The sequence below is a fragment of the Rhinoraja longicauda genome, chromosome 8 (genome assembly GCF_053455715.1).
Source record: "Rhinoraja longicauda isolate Sanriku21f chromosome 8, sRhiLon1.1, whole genome shotgun sequence".
NCBI lineage: Eukaryota > Metazoa > Chordata > Chondrichthyes > Rajiformes > Arhynchobatidae > Rhinoraja > Rhinoraja longicauda.
This window is the reverse complement of record NC_135960.1, coordinates 43433515-43447644: the sequence shown is the minus strand read 5'-3', so window position 1 is coordinate 43447644 and position 14130 is coordinate 43433515. Positions and strand designations below refer to the sequence as shown.

General features: G+C 45.3%; 1 protein-coding gene across 1 annotated transcript in view; it reads left to right on the top strand.

Moving 5' to 3' along the window:
• The window catches only part of trpm2 (transient receptor potential cation channel, subfamily M, member 2), a 90539-nt gene that overhangs the window by 65427 nt on the left and 10982 nt on the right, over nucleotides 1-14130 (top strand). Inside the window, exons 23-28 of the mRNA XM_078403777.1 lie at nucleotides 3629-3810; nucleotides 7378-7510; nucleotides 7675-7765; nucleotides 8848-8935; nucleotides 9694-9842; nucleotides 10654-10721. Of these exons, the coding sequence (XP_078259903.1) occupies nucleotides 3629-3810; nucleotides 7378-7510; nucleotides 7675-7765; nucleotides 8848-8935; nucleotides 9694-9842; nucleotides 10654-10721 (711 nt within the window). The remainder of the gene's footprint in view (nucleotides 1-3628; nucleotides 3811-7377; nucleotides 7511-7674; nucleotides 7766-8847; nucleotides 8936-9693; nucleotides 9843-10653; nucleotides 10722-14130) is intronic.

The window sequence follows — 14130 nt, the reverse complement described above, 5'->3', positions numbered from 1 at the left end:
ATTTAATGGACTTTTGGACAGCAACATGGAAATTCAGGAAATGGATTATGTGCAGACAGATTAAAAGATGGTCTTGGTATCATATTTGGCATAGACATTGTGAGCCAAATGCCCTGTTCCTGTGCTGTTCTGCCTATGCTCTAAGATATATATGCATTTGAATAGACAGGAGTTGATTCAGGAGAGTCAGCATGGTTTTGTACATGGGACATTGTGTTTTACGGATTTAGACAATAGACAATAGACAATAGACAATAGGTGCAGGAGTAGGCCATTCAGCCCTTCGAGCCAGCACCGCCATTCAATGCGATCATGGCTGATCACTCTCAATCAGTACCCCGTTCCTGCCTTCTCCCCATACCCCCTCACTCCGCTATCCTTAAGAGCTCTATCCAGCTCTCTCTTGAAAGCATCCAACGAACTGGCCTCCACTGCCTTCTGAGGCAGAGAATTCCACACCTTCACCACCCTCTGACTGAAAAAGTTCTTCCTCATCTCCGTTCTAAATGGCCTACCCCTTATTCCTAAACTGTGGCCCCTTGTTCTGGACTCCCCCAACATTGGGAACATGTTATCTGCCTCTAATGTGTCCAATCCCCTAATTATCTTATATGTTTCAATAAGATCCCCCCTCATCCTTCTAAATTCCAGTGTATACAAGCCCAATCGCTCCAGCCTTTCAACATACGACAATCCCGACATTCCGGGAATTAACCTAGTGAACCTACGCTGCACGCCCTCCATAGCAAGAATATCCTTCCTCAAATTTGGAGACCAAAACTGCACACAGTATTCCAGGTGCGGTCTCACCAGGGCCCGGTACAACTGTAGAAGGACCTCTTTGCTCCTATACTCAACTCCTCTTGTTACGAAGGCCAACATTCCATTGGCTTTCTTCACTGCCTGCTGTACCTGCATGCTTCCTTTCATTGACTGATGCACTAGGACACCCAGATCTCGTTGAACTCCCCCTCCTCCTAACTTGACACCATTCAGATAATAATCTGCCTTTCTATTCTTACTTCCAAAGTGAATAACCTCACACTTATCTACATTAAACTGCATCTGCCATGTATCCGCCCACTCACACAACCTGTCCAAGTCACCCTGCAGCCTTATTGCATCTTCCTCACAATTCACACTACCCCCCAACTTAGTATCATCTGCAAATTTGCTAATGGTACTTTTAATCCCTTCGTCTAAGTCATTAATGTATATCGTAAATAGCTGGGGTCCCAGCACCGAACCTTGCGGTACCCCACTGGTCACTGCCTGCCATTCCGAAAGGGACCCATTTATCCCCACTCTTTGCTTTCTGTCTGTCAACCAATTTTCTATCCATGTCAGTACCCTACCCCCAATACCATGTGCCCTAATTTTGCCCACTAATCTCCTATGTGGGACCTTGTCGAAGGCTTTGATTGAGTTATTTAAAGAAGTAACCAAAGGTTTGACAGGGGCAAGACCACATACATTGTCTATATTGTCTTCAGCAAGGTATTTGGCAAGGTCCCATATGGTAAGCTGCTGTGGACAGTCAGATTGGATGGGATCCTGGGATAACTAGCTAACTGGATACGGACCTGTCTTTATTGAAGGAAGCAGAGGTTGGTGGTGGATTGTTATTTTTGGACCAGAAGCCTGTGACTCTATTCCCTAGAGTGCAGCACTCTAAGGGGTGATCTTATTGAGGTCAGAGCGTCATATAATATGGAAACAATCCCTTTGACCCAACTTGCCCACACTGACCAAACTGTCCCATCTACACTAGTCCCATGCCTGCTTTTGGTCCATATCCCTCTAAACCTGTCCTATCCATGTATCTGTCTAATTGCTTCACATTGTGATAGTCCCTGACTCAACTACCTCCTTCAGCAGCTCATTCCATACATTCTCCACCCTTTGTGTGAAAAAGTTATCCCTCAGATTCCTACAAAATCTTTCCCCCTTCACCTTAACCCTAATGCTCTCTGGTTCTTGATTCCCCTACTCTGGGCAAAAGACTCTACCCAATTCCTCTCATGATTTTATACATCTCAATAACCTCAATAAGATCACCTCTCATCCTCCTGTATTCCAGGGAAATGAGTCCCAGCCTGCTGAACCTCTCTCTATACCTCAAACCCTCAAGTTCTGACCACATCCTTGTAAATCTTCTCTGCACTCTTTACAACTTTACAACATCTTCCCTATAACATAGTGCCCAGAACTGATCATAATACTCTAAATGTGGCCTCACCAAATTCTTATGTAACTGCAACAAGACCTCCCAACTTCTGCCTACAGATGTGAAACTCCCTGGCCTATAGATCCCAGCCCTTTCCTTGCAGCCCTTCTAGAATAGAGATACAGCATTTTTGATCCACCAGTCTTCCGGTACCTTGCCCATATTTATGGACGACTCGTAAATTTCAACCAGAATTCCCACAGTCTCCCAGCCTGGGAGATTTGTCTACCTTCATACCTGTCTGGACCTTCAGCACCTCTTCGACTGTCTGCTCTCAACACACTTCCATCAACTGCCCCAAGTTCCTCAGTCCTCCTGTCATTCTCCATGGTAAAAACAGAGGAGAAATACTCATTGAGGACCTTGCCCATCTCCTTTGCTCCACACAGAGTTGACTGCTTTGATTCCTGTGGGGTCCCACTCTCTGGTTTCCCTTTATGTAGTTATAAAATCTCTTGGGAACATCCTTAATGCTATCTGCTGTCTCCTGTCGCTTTCTTGCTCTTCTGATTTCTGTTTTTAGTTTGCTCTTTAGTTCCCAAAACTCCTCCAGTGATATACTTGATCCCAGCTGCCCTATGCCTGTCCATGCCTCCTTCTTATTCTTAACCAAAGCCTCAATTTCCCTATAAAATCAGGAGGTGTATAAAATCATGAGGGGAATAGATAGGGTGAATACTCAGTCTTTAACTCAGGGTAGGGGAATCAAAACTAGAGGACATAGGTTTAACATGAGAGGGGGGAGATTTAATTGGATTCTGAGGCAACTTTTTCATTCAGAGGGTAGTAGAGAAATGGAATGAACTGCCAGAGGAGGTAGTTGAGGCAGGTACTACACCGGCATTTAAAAGACATTTGGACATGAATAAGGAAAGGAAAGGTTTAAAGAGATATGGGCCAAATGCATAAGAATGGGACTCAATTAGATGGGGCATCTTATTCGACATGGATAAGTAGATCAGAAGGCCTGTTTCCCTGATGTATGGCTCTATGACATTATGTATGAGTAATTGTAGTAACTGTAGGCCTTCATATGGAGATTGCTCAGTTGTGGATGGTCTTTACATGGGTTTGGATGATATGATGAGGAGGATATTAAAGAGAACAATGATGTGGAGAAGTAGGGATTGGGCCTGTAGCTGGGGCTGGGGAGGTGGCTGGGGACTAAGAGTGGGAGTGTTTTTAACAGAGAAACAACAGCGAAGACTTAAAGGGCCTGTTTTATGAAAAATTGTATAATTTCATAAATGTTGGACCTCAGTAACTAACTTTGAGTGCAATAAAACATTTTTATTTCGATTTATGAGCTTCAGTCTAACAGGTTTCTGGGATTTTGTGAGACTGGGAGATAGCAAAGAGCTGCACTCACTTCTGCCCTCTCCATGGTCTTTCTCACCTTAGCTACACCTTTCAAGTGATCCAAGAAAATACTGATAAGATCTGGAAGTTCCAGAGGTATTCGCTAATCGAGGAATATTACACCCGCCCGCCTGCACCACCTCCTTTTATCATCTTCAGTCATATATTCTTCTTAATTGAATGTGCAACCTGCAAGATATCAAAACGGAAACACAAGAAGTTCAGTAAGTCCCTGCTTCCATTACCTGTTTCACTGATAATCATACACAACGCTGGAAAGAATGGAGAAGTCTACCAAAGACCAAGTTCTATGAAAAGGAAAGGCAGCTGTCATTGATAAAGCATAGGGAAAAAAAACTGCAGATGCTAATTTAAATCGAAGGTAGACACAAAATGCTGGAGTAACTCAGCGGGTCAGGCAGCATTGCTGGAGAGAAGGAATGGGTGACGTTTCGGGTCGAGACCTTTCTTCAGATAAAGCATAGGTGCTAGATAGGCTAGTAGCATGTAAAATTGCCTGGTCCATATACAATGCATCCTGGGTTGCCGAGGGAATTCGGGGCCTAAGCTGTAATCTCTTAAATATCCATGGATTCAGGACCCCAAAAAATGTGCATGGATAAACCCAGTAATTAGAGACCAATCAGTTTAACTTTGATGCTGGAGATACAATTACAAACAATAATTCAGGACAGAATTAGTAGTTACTTGGACAAATGACTAGCGGTGTTCCACAGGGGTCAGTGCTGGGGCCGCTACTCTTCACGGTGCATATCAATGATTTGGATGAGGGGATTGAAGGCTTTGTGGCCAAGTGATGATACCATGGGTGGAGGGGCAGATAGTGTAGAGAAAGCAGGGACTCTGCAGAAGGACTTGGACAGGTTGGGAGAGTGGGCTGAGAAGTGGCAGATTAAATATAGCGTAGTAAAGTGTGGAATCATGCATTTTCGTAATAGGAATAAAGGCATAGACTAGTTTCTAAATGGGGAGAGAATTCAGAAATTGGAGGTGCAAAGGGACTTGGGAATGCTGGTGCAGGATTCCCAAAAAGATAATTTGCAAGTTGAATCGGTAGTAATGAAGGCAAATGCAATTCTAGCATTTATATCAAGACGGCTAGAATACAAAAACAGGGATGTAATGCTGAGGCTTTATAAGGCGCTGGTCAGACTGCATTTGGATATTGTGAGCAGTTTTCATCCTGAGGAGGAATGTGCTGGCGTGGAGAGGGTCTAGAGGAGGTTTACGAGAATTATCCCAGGAATGATTGGGTTAACGTAAGATGAGCATTTGTCAGCACTGGGCCTGTAGTCGCTGAAATCTAGAAGGATTAGAGGAGACCTCATTGAAACTTACCGAATAGTGAAAGGTCTGGATAGAGTGGATGTGGAGAGGATGTTTCCACTAGTGGGAGAGTCTCGGACCAGAGGCCATAGCCTCAGAATAAAAGGACATGCCTTTAGAAGTCAAGTCAAGTCAAGTCAAGTTTATTTGTCACATACATATACACGATGTGCAGTGAAATGAAAGTGGCAATGCCTGCGGATTGTGCAAAAAAAAAGTTACAATTACAGCATATAAATTAAAATTAATACAGAAAAGAAAATTTAGTCCCTGGAGTTATAATAGTTATGTCCTGATGGCCTGTGGGAAGAAACTCCGTCTCATCCTCTCCGTTTTCACAGCGTGACAGCGGAGACGCTTGCCTGACTGTAGCAGCTGGAACAGTCCGTTGCTGGGGTGGCAGGGGTCCCTCATAATCTTGCTTGCTCTCGATCTACACCTCCTGATGTATAGGTCCTGCAGGGGGCGAGTGTAGTTCCCATGGTGCGTTCTGCCGAACGCACTACTCTCTGCAGGGCCTTCCTGTCCTGGGCAGAGCTGTATTTTCTTTAGTCAGAGGGTGGTGAATCTGTGGAATTCATTGCCATAGACAGCTGTGGAGGTCCTCAATGTATATATTTTAAGGTGGAGATTGACAGATTCTTGATTAGTAAGAGTGTCAGGGGTTAAGGGGTGAAGGCAGGAGAAAGGTGTTGAGAGGGAAAGATAGATCACCCACATTTGAATGACAGAGTAGACTTGATAAGCCTACTTGGCTTGAATGGCCTAATTCTGCTCCTAGAACTTATGAACTTATGAAATGTCAGTTACATTGGGAAATGTACAGCATGGATTTGTTAAAGGTAAAAATCTTCAATTAAATTGATAAGAGTTCTTGGATGACAAGCTTAATAAAGAAGATGAGTTAATGTGCTCAGTAAGACCTTCCAAAAGGCATTAACACGCTTGATGTCTCAGGTTGAAAACCTTTTGTCACAACTACTACAAAAAGGTAAGAGAACATTTGATGAAATTACATCAACCTGATATGTTCACACAGTTTCTCTTCATGGATGTTGCAGATTTACAGGATTTTTGTTTAAATTTTGCGTCTCTGGGACCTGCTGTGTTTTATTTAGAGTCACAGCATCATTCAGCTGGGAAACAGGCCCTTCGGCCCAACTTGCCCATGCCAACCAACATGCCCCATCTGCCAGCGTTTTGCCCATATCCCCCTAAACCTATTCTATCCTTCCACCTGTCTAAATGTTTCTTAAACATGATGATAGTACATGCCTCAACTACCTCCTCTAACAGCTCGTTCCATACACCCGCCACCCTTCGTGTAAAAAAAGTTGCCCCTCAGCTTGTATTAAACCTTTGCTCTCTGGTTCTTGATTCCCCTACTATGGGGAAAGGACTGAGCATTTACCCTATCTATTCCTCTGATGATCTTATACACCTCTATAAGGACACCCCTCACCCACTTAGGCTCCAAGGAAGAAAGTCATAACCTGCTTAACCTCTTCCAATAACTCAGGCCCTCAAGTCCTGGCAACGTCCTCGTAAATCAATGCACCCTTTCCAGATTTTCTATAACAGGGTGACCAAAACTGAACACAATACCTTAAATGTGGCCTCACCAATGTCTTGTAGAACTGTAACGTGACCTCACAACTTCTGTATTCAATACTCTGACTGATGAAAGCCGTCTTGACAACCCTATCTACTTGTGACGCCATCTTCAAGGAACTATGTACCTGCACTCCTAGATCCCTCTGCTCTACAACACTCCCCAGACCCCAGCCATTCGCTGTGTAGGTGGTCCTCCCCTGGTTTGACTTCCCAAAATGCAACACCTCGCACTTCTGTGTATTAAACGCCATTCCTCAGCCCACCTGCCTAGCTGATCAAGATCCTGATGCAATTTTTGACAACCATCTTCGCTATCTACAATACTGCCCACTTTAGTGTCATCTGCAAATTTACGAATCATGCCTTGTACGTTCTCATCTAAATCATTTATATGGCTGACAAACAGCAATCGGCCCCACACCGATCCCTGAGCCACACTACTAGTCACAGGCCTCCAGTCCAAAAAACAACCTTCCACCATCACACTCTGCTTTCCTGCCATGAAGCCAATTTTGTATCCAGCCAGTGAGCTCACCTTGGATCCCATGCGATCTAACCTTCCAGAGCAGCCCACCATGTGGAACCTTGTCAAATGCATTGCTGAAATCCATATATACACATCTACAGATCTGCCCTCATCAACCTTTTTGGTCGCATCTTCAAAAAACTTAAAATCAAATTCGTGAGATACGATCTCCCATTCTACGACTCTGTGACTCTGTGACATGCAAAACCATGCTGACTGTCCCTGCCCATCTAAATACATGTCTATCTTATCCCTCAGAAAATGCTTGTATATCTCATCCCTTATTTTACATCTTTTTTTAAAGAGAAGCAGCTGGATGAGAAAGAGGAAGATGATATATTAGCCTGGGAGGCTATAATTAAAGAGAATTATCTAGTCAAGCAGACGCGGAACCAGAACCAGAGTGTAAATGAGCAGGTCAAGTGCACCTTGGAAAAGTGAGTATGCGTGCTTCAACTGCACCTCAGTTCTGCAGGGTCTTGACCCAATATGTAAATCGTCTTTTGCCTCCACAGATGTTGCTTGAGTATGCTGAGGATCAAACCAAGGTCTCTTTAGTGTGCAATAGTTTCTTGAGCTTCTGCCCCGTTGTATCTTTCAGGGTGGAGATGGTGGCGGAGGTGCTTGACTTGAACAGAGAGAGCAACAAGTTTGAGATGATGGAGCAGACGATCCATCACTTGGAGGATCAGGTAGTTCTCAGGGAGACACAACCGCGACTGGGGCAAGAGCACACCTGATTGTGGTGTAAAGGTCATTCATTATGCCCACTATCTTCGCCACTTCAGGCAGTGTCCTGGAAGGAGAGGCTGAGGGTCTCATCACTCTGCCTCAATTTTAAAAGGATATAAGATCGGAGCAGGAATGGGCCATTCAGCCATTCAGCCTCTCTTGCCTGATTCAGCACACAAAATCATGATATGTTTCAGTTCCACGATGCAGCTGGATCCCAATGTGTTTCAGCTCCACTATGCAGCTGGATCCTAATGTGGACCAAGTCAGCAGTGGGGATTCTTTAGGTAACAACACTGGACTTACCCCATAATGTGGGGAGTCTGTATGTTTCCAGGTCTTCCTCCACAATGATGGGGGGGGATATTAATTTCCCAGGCTACTCCCACAGTAGTGGGGATAGGTCTGAAATAGTCCACTTTCCCCTCAGTTCTGTGCCCCTGCCCGTAGATGCCTTTGAAAAGACCAAGAAGGCCTGTTGGAGAGCTCCTTCTCACCTATTGTCTGTGAAATCCAACCCAACCCATCCTGACAGCACGGTGGTACAGCGGTAGAGTTGCTGCCTCACAACGCTTTCAACCCCAGAGACCCGGGTTCGATCCCAACTACGGGTGCTGTCTGTACGGACTTTGTACATTCTCCCCGTGACCACATGGGTTTTCTCCGAGATCTTCGATTTCCTCCCACACCAAAGAAGTACAGGTTTGTAGGTTAATTGGCTTGGTATAAGTGTAAATTGTCCCTAGGGTGTATAGGATAGTGGAAATGTGCGGGGATCGTTGGTCAGCGCAGACCCGATGGGCCGAAGGGCCTGTTTCACACTGTATCTCTAAACTAAACTAAACCCCCTTGGAAATCCACCATTGGGAATCTGCCTAGTTGAGGTAGCAGGTCCCACCATCTTGCGGTATAATTTTGAAACATGGATTTGGGAAATTGACAGCCCATCACAGCAACTCCCCCCCAGAAAGCACACTTACTGTCTACTTATTATTGTTAAACAGCAGCTCTGTTCAAAGATCTTTTCCCTTAACTTCTACAGATGCTTCAGAGTATGCGAGCCTTAAACTGGATCATGAACACTCTCACGAACAAGGATTTTAGCTCCCGGGAAAGTGCACCAGCCCTTGGTATGTATTGGTACATAGAACTCAGCAGCTCATTCCAGGCACCTAACAAAACTTGCCTTGGAAATCTCCTTTAAACTTACTCCAGTGTTTAACGTTTCCATGAGAGGAAAAGACTATCTACTCTATCTATGCCTCTCACAATTATATTCAAATCTTTTAGTTCTCCCCTCAGCTTCTGGTGCTCCATAGTTTCATCGAGTTATACAACACAGAAACAGGCCCTTTGGTCTAACTTGCCAATGTTGACCAAGTGGCCCCATTTACATTAGTCTCACCTGCCCACATTTGGCCCTGTCTCCATGCTGTTTCTTTCAATCTATCAATAAATCAAATTAAGAGGTAAATTTGGAGTGGCTGGGGTTGTATTCTTTGCAATAAAATAGTCTGAGGGAAGACTTAATTGAGGGTATAAAATTATGAAGGACATAGATAGAATAAATAGAAAGGAGCTATTTGACTTTATAGATGAGTCAAAAACTATAAGGCAGAGATTTAAAGTCATAGATAGATTGGAGAAGAGAAGTTTTATTTTCACCAATGGGAACTTGGAATTTGGTGTCGATGAGTGTGGTGGAGACAGAAACCCTCAACATAATATGTGTGCTTGAAGGACAGTGATTTGCAGGCTGGAAGCAGGGACGAGGCTTGGAAATCTTATTAAATGGCATGGACATCATCAATGGGCTGAGTGGTCTACTGTGTGCTAAATGTACTACGACACGGACAATGTTGCTCAATGCTGTTCATTTTCGATACAGTAATTTCTGATGGTAGAAATAAAAACGAAGAAGACGTTGGTGAAGAAGGGGATTTGAAACCCAAGTACCACATTAAAGCCCGCAGCTTGATCTATCCAGGTAGCAACATTGAACGCTTTCCTGTGCCTGATGAGATGGTCCCCTGGCAGGTAAGGAATGGCTGCAGGAATTATGTAGGAAGGAACTGCAGATTCTAGTTTAAACCAAAGGTAGACACAAAAAGCTAGAGTAGCTCGGGTCAGAGAGCATCTCTGGAGAAAAGGAATAGGTGATGTTTCCCTACTCCAAAGACGTACAGGTTTGTAGGTTAATTGGCTTGGTATAATTGTAAATTGTCCCTAGTGTGTGTAGGATAGTATAAATATGCAGTGATCGCTCGTCGGCGCGGACTCGGTGGGCCAAAGGGCCTGTTTCCACGCTGTATCTCTAAACAACACTAAACTAAAAAAAGAGTGCAATACAATTTTCAAATGCCTCAAAGAGAGGGAAGCCCAAGCAGAGGTGGAGCTTCTTCCTCATCCAGTGAGCCTGATGCAAATCACATGAATCTCAAAACTTTCAATAACTTGCGCAAATTCATTGTATTGTCTTTTTAGTTTTAGAGATAATGTGTGGAAACATTGCCCTTCGGCCCACTGAGTCTGCGCCGACCAACGATCACCTAGCCACTAGTTCTTTGTTATCCCACTTTCACATCCTACACACTGGGACAATTTATAGAAGCTAATAACCTACAAACCCTTGCAATGTGGGAGGAAACCGCAGCACCCAGACAAATCCCACTGGGAGAAGATACAAACTCCTTGCAGGCAGCACCTGTAATCCTCTGGAATAGCAAGTGATGCAGGAAATAGATGAGGATAATAACTATGGATGTGGCATAAGGAAGTAAATGAGGCATCTTGTCAACATCACCTCTATTTGGATATTCCCTGATTTTTAATATTGTTTCCTTTGTAGGTTAAATTTACCAACTACAGCCCACCTTCATACCCAGCGGACTCACCAGATGAGAATCGACCAACAAGGTAAAGTAACAATCAATGTCATTTATCTTTTAATTTAAGGTTGCAGATGCATAAGACATATCCTGGGGTTGTTGTTTCAATTGGGAATCTCCTCACAGCAGAACAGTTAAGGAGTCGGGTAAGCTCAGCTCCACGTTGCCAATGGCATAGTCGTTTCCCAGGGTAGAGGATTCTAAAACTGGGTGGCATAGGCTTAAGGTGAGAGAGGTGGCACAGAGAGTTTGTGCCTTACGGCTTCAGAGACCCGGGATCGATCCTGACTATGGGGGCTGTCTGAATGGAATTTGTACATTCTCCCCGTGACCTGTGTGGGTTTTCTCCAGGAGCTCCAGTTTCCTCCCACACTCCAAAGACGTACAGGTTTGTAGGCTAATTGGATTAGTAAAGATAGTAAATTGTCCCAAGTATGCGGGGATAGCTGGTCGGCGTGAACTCGGTGGGCCGAAGGGCCTGTTTCCTCACTGTATCTCTAAACTAAACTGAACTAAACGAAGGAGATATTTAAAATGGACCTCAGGGCGTCTTTTACACTCTTGTACAGAGGGTAGTCTGTATTTGGAGTGAGTGCTAGATGAAGCTATGGTAGCAGATATAATCACAAATTTTAAAAGACATTTACCCAGATATATAGATGGATGCTGATTGTGATATGACTGCTGGATATGTCGGCCACCGTCCCAAGTGGCATGCAGTTCACTCTCCCACTGTCTGTTCCATCTCTTCATTCAGCCACGAGCCCACCAGAGCCACGAGCCCTGCTCCAATAGGGAAGCACATTTATAGGAGCCATCATGTCCATGATTCTGATAGTCCCCGTTAAAGACAGACAACTCCCATAGAGCAGCACAGCTGATACTTGCCACCAGGAGCTGCATGGCATCCTGAAGGCAGTTCCCCTGCAATGCCAGTGCATGCCACCTGGGGATGCTCTATGTACAGCTCTCTCTCTCGACGGTCTGAAGGTAGAGGCACACACCAGCGACTGGTCGCCCTCTGCAACTGAGAGACTCGGACCAAAGGCAAAGCATCAGCACCTGGGTTTCAGATGCATGCCACTGACTAGCCACCCTACCCACACAGGAGGCTCAGGACTGCCCAGGACGGCAGCAGAGACCCAATACTTCATCCTGACCCAGTAGAAATCCATCAGCTCTTTTTGGATCTTGCTGGTCAAAGCAGGGGCCAGAATCAAAGTGACTAACCAGAGGTTAGAGGTCACTAGTTGGTTTATTGCCAATGCCCAGGCCCCGTAACAAAGCACTCGGAGCTGTCCAGTCCCACGACCATCTGGATAGCGACTTCTGCTTTCACACTCTGCCAGTTTGTCACCCAGACCTCCTCAGCAGGGCTCTGGTGGACTCCCAGGAGGATGAGAGACAAGATGCTCCATGTGATGGTCCCATCTCTTCTGGTTCAGACTCCACCCGTCACTGACCTACCAAGGGTCTGAAACATTTCTGGCAATTGAATCATGCTAAGGACATGGCTGGAAAAAAACTTGCTGGTACTCACCACGTTCACCATAGGTCAATGGAATCTGTGGCCACGAGGAACACGTCATCAATGTAAATCAATCCCCACGCCAAAACCAATGCATAGCCAAGCCCTTCAATGTCCTCTGAAGACAAAGAAATAGCTCTACAGCTGGCCAAACATGGAACACCTCTGATGCACTCTTCACCCAAAAACAAAGAGAACTGTGCAAAAGTCAGAAAAAAATGTCGCCTAAGCCAGAATGCCATAAAGATATAGGCAATCCATTCTGTCAACTTCCTTGTATTGGTGGAGGGAGAGAATGGGGACCAACAAACCAGTCCCCTCAGAAAGGTGAACCAGGTCCTGGAACAAATGGATGCTGTCCTGAATGGACTGAACTGGACCATGTTGAACTCCACAAGGGGCCATGTACCCTGAAAGGTGTTCAGGTCCCAGGCAAAGATCTTGCTATCCATGCTAAGGAAAGAGACTGGGCTCCACTTTCATAAGTGCCGATCATCCCTGTTAGGCAACAGGATGATGACTGCCCTTCACCACAAAAAAAGGCATCTTCCCAGTTGCCCGGTTTTCCACAGGACCCATGCATACTCCACTACCCATACCCAGGACATCCCAGAAAGCCTGGTGGAATTCCACAGCCAGCTGATCCAATGCCGAGGATTTCCACTCCACAGATGGTGAAGGGCATTGATCAGTTCTGTTAGTATCAACAGAGCCTCCAGGTACCCAGCACCCTCCGGGCTGACATTCGGCTGGTTCTCCCAGAAAGCAGTGTGCATTCCCGCTGGATGGATCCACCTATTCCCTCTGGGGAATAGATTGTGATAGAGTACCGAGCCTTGACAGGCTTTGCCCTTCTCCTGGCCCCTGCTAAATAGGAGGAATGCAGAGGCTCAGAGATATCCATTGGGGCAAAATTACCCCCTCCACTACACTGCCTTTATAACTGACTTTCCTGCGCCTTAGCTCAGTTTGGAGCAGGTGGACTCCCCAGAGTCAGGCCTGGGAGTAGACTCCGGCTCAGATTGTTCTGTACCCAGTGAATGTGCTAAAAGGTGTAAAGAGGGAACAGTCAATACAACCTCCCTGTTGGATAAACCTCTTCTGCCTCCCACGGGCAACCTCTCCAATCATATCAGTGGAAGATGGTGATCAAACTCCCTTTCATTAAAAAAGCTTTTCTTTAATCTGTCTCCGTTAGATAATGCACACCTTGTCTATTCTTCAGCCTCTGGCTCGCAGCGGACTGGAATCCGGCTGCTGTTCACACAGACTGAGCGCAGACGTCTCCAATCTACTGTCCCTGCTCTGAGATGAGTGACAGGATAGTGTAAAGGAAGCTTTACTCTGCACCGAACCTATGCATCCCTGTAGATAGACACAAAAAGCCGGAGTAACTCAGCGGGTCAGGGAGCATCTCTGGAGCAAAGGAATAGGTGACATTTCGGGTCGAGACCCTTCTTTTCGACCCGAATCATCACCCATTCTCCAGAGATGTTGCCTGACCCGCTGAGTTACTCCAGCCTTTCATGTATATTTTCGGTGTAAACCAGCATCTGCAGTTCCTTCCTTCACACTATGCACCCCTGTCCTGGATTCAGGTGAAGCCGTCATTCACTTGCACTTCTTTTAATTTCATGTATTTCATTCAATCTAATGCATTGCATTCAATGTTCAATATCTGGCAGTCCTTGCTTATTCTTCATGGATGTAAATTTTCATTGGAAGTCAGGATCTGCTTGCCTGTTGCAGGTTGACCCTTTTAGGCATTGTGTTGCAGGTCACAGCTTGCAGTGTGGAAAGGCTTTGACTCATTCCCCCTCTGGCTTCCAGCAGCTGCCTGAAATTTGTTACTCTTTTCTTACTTTGTTCAAGTCCTTCATCTTCCTGTTTTCAAGATAGCAGCTCCAAA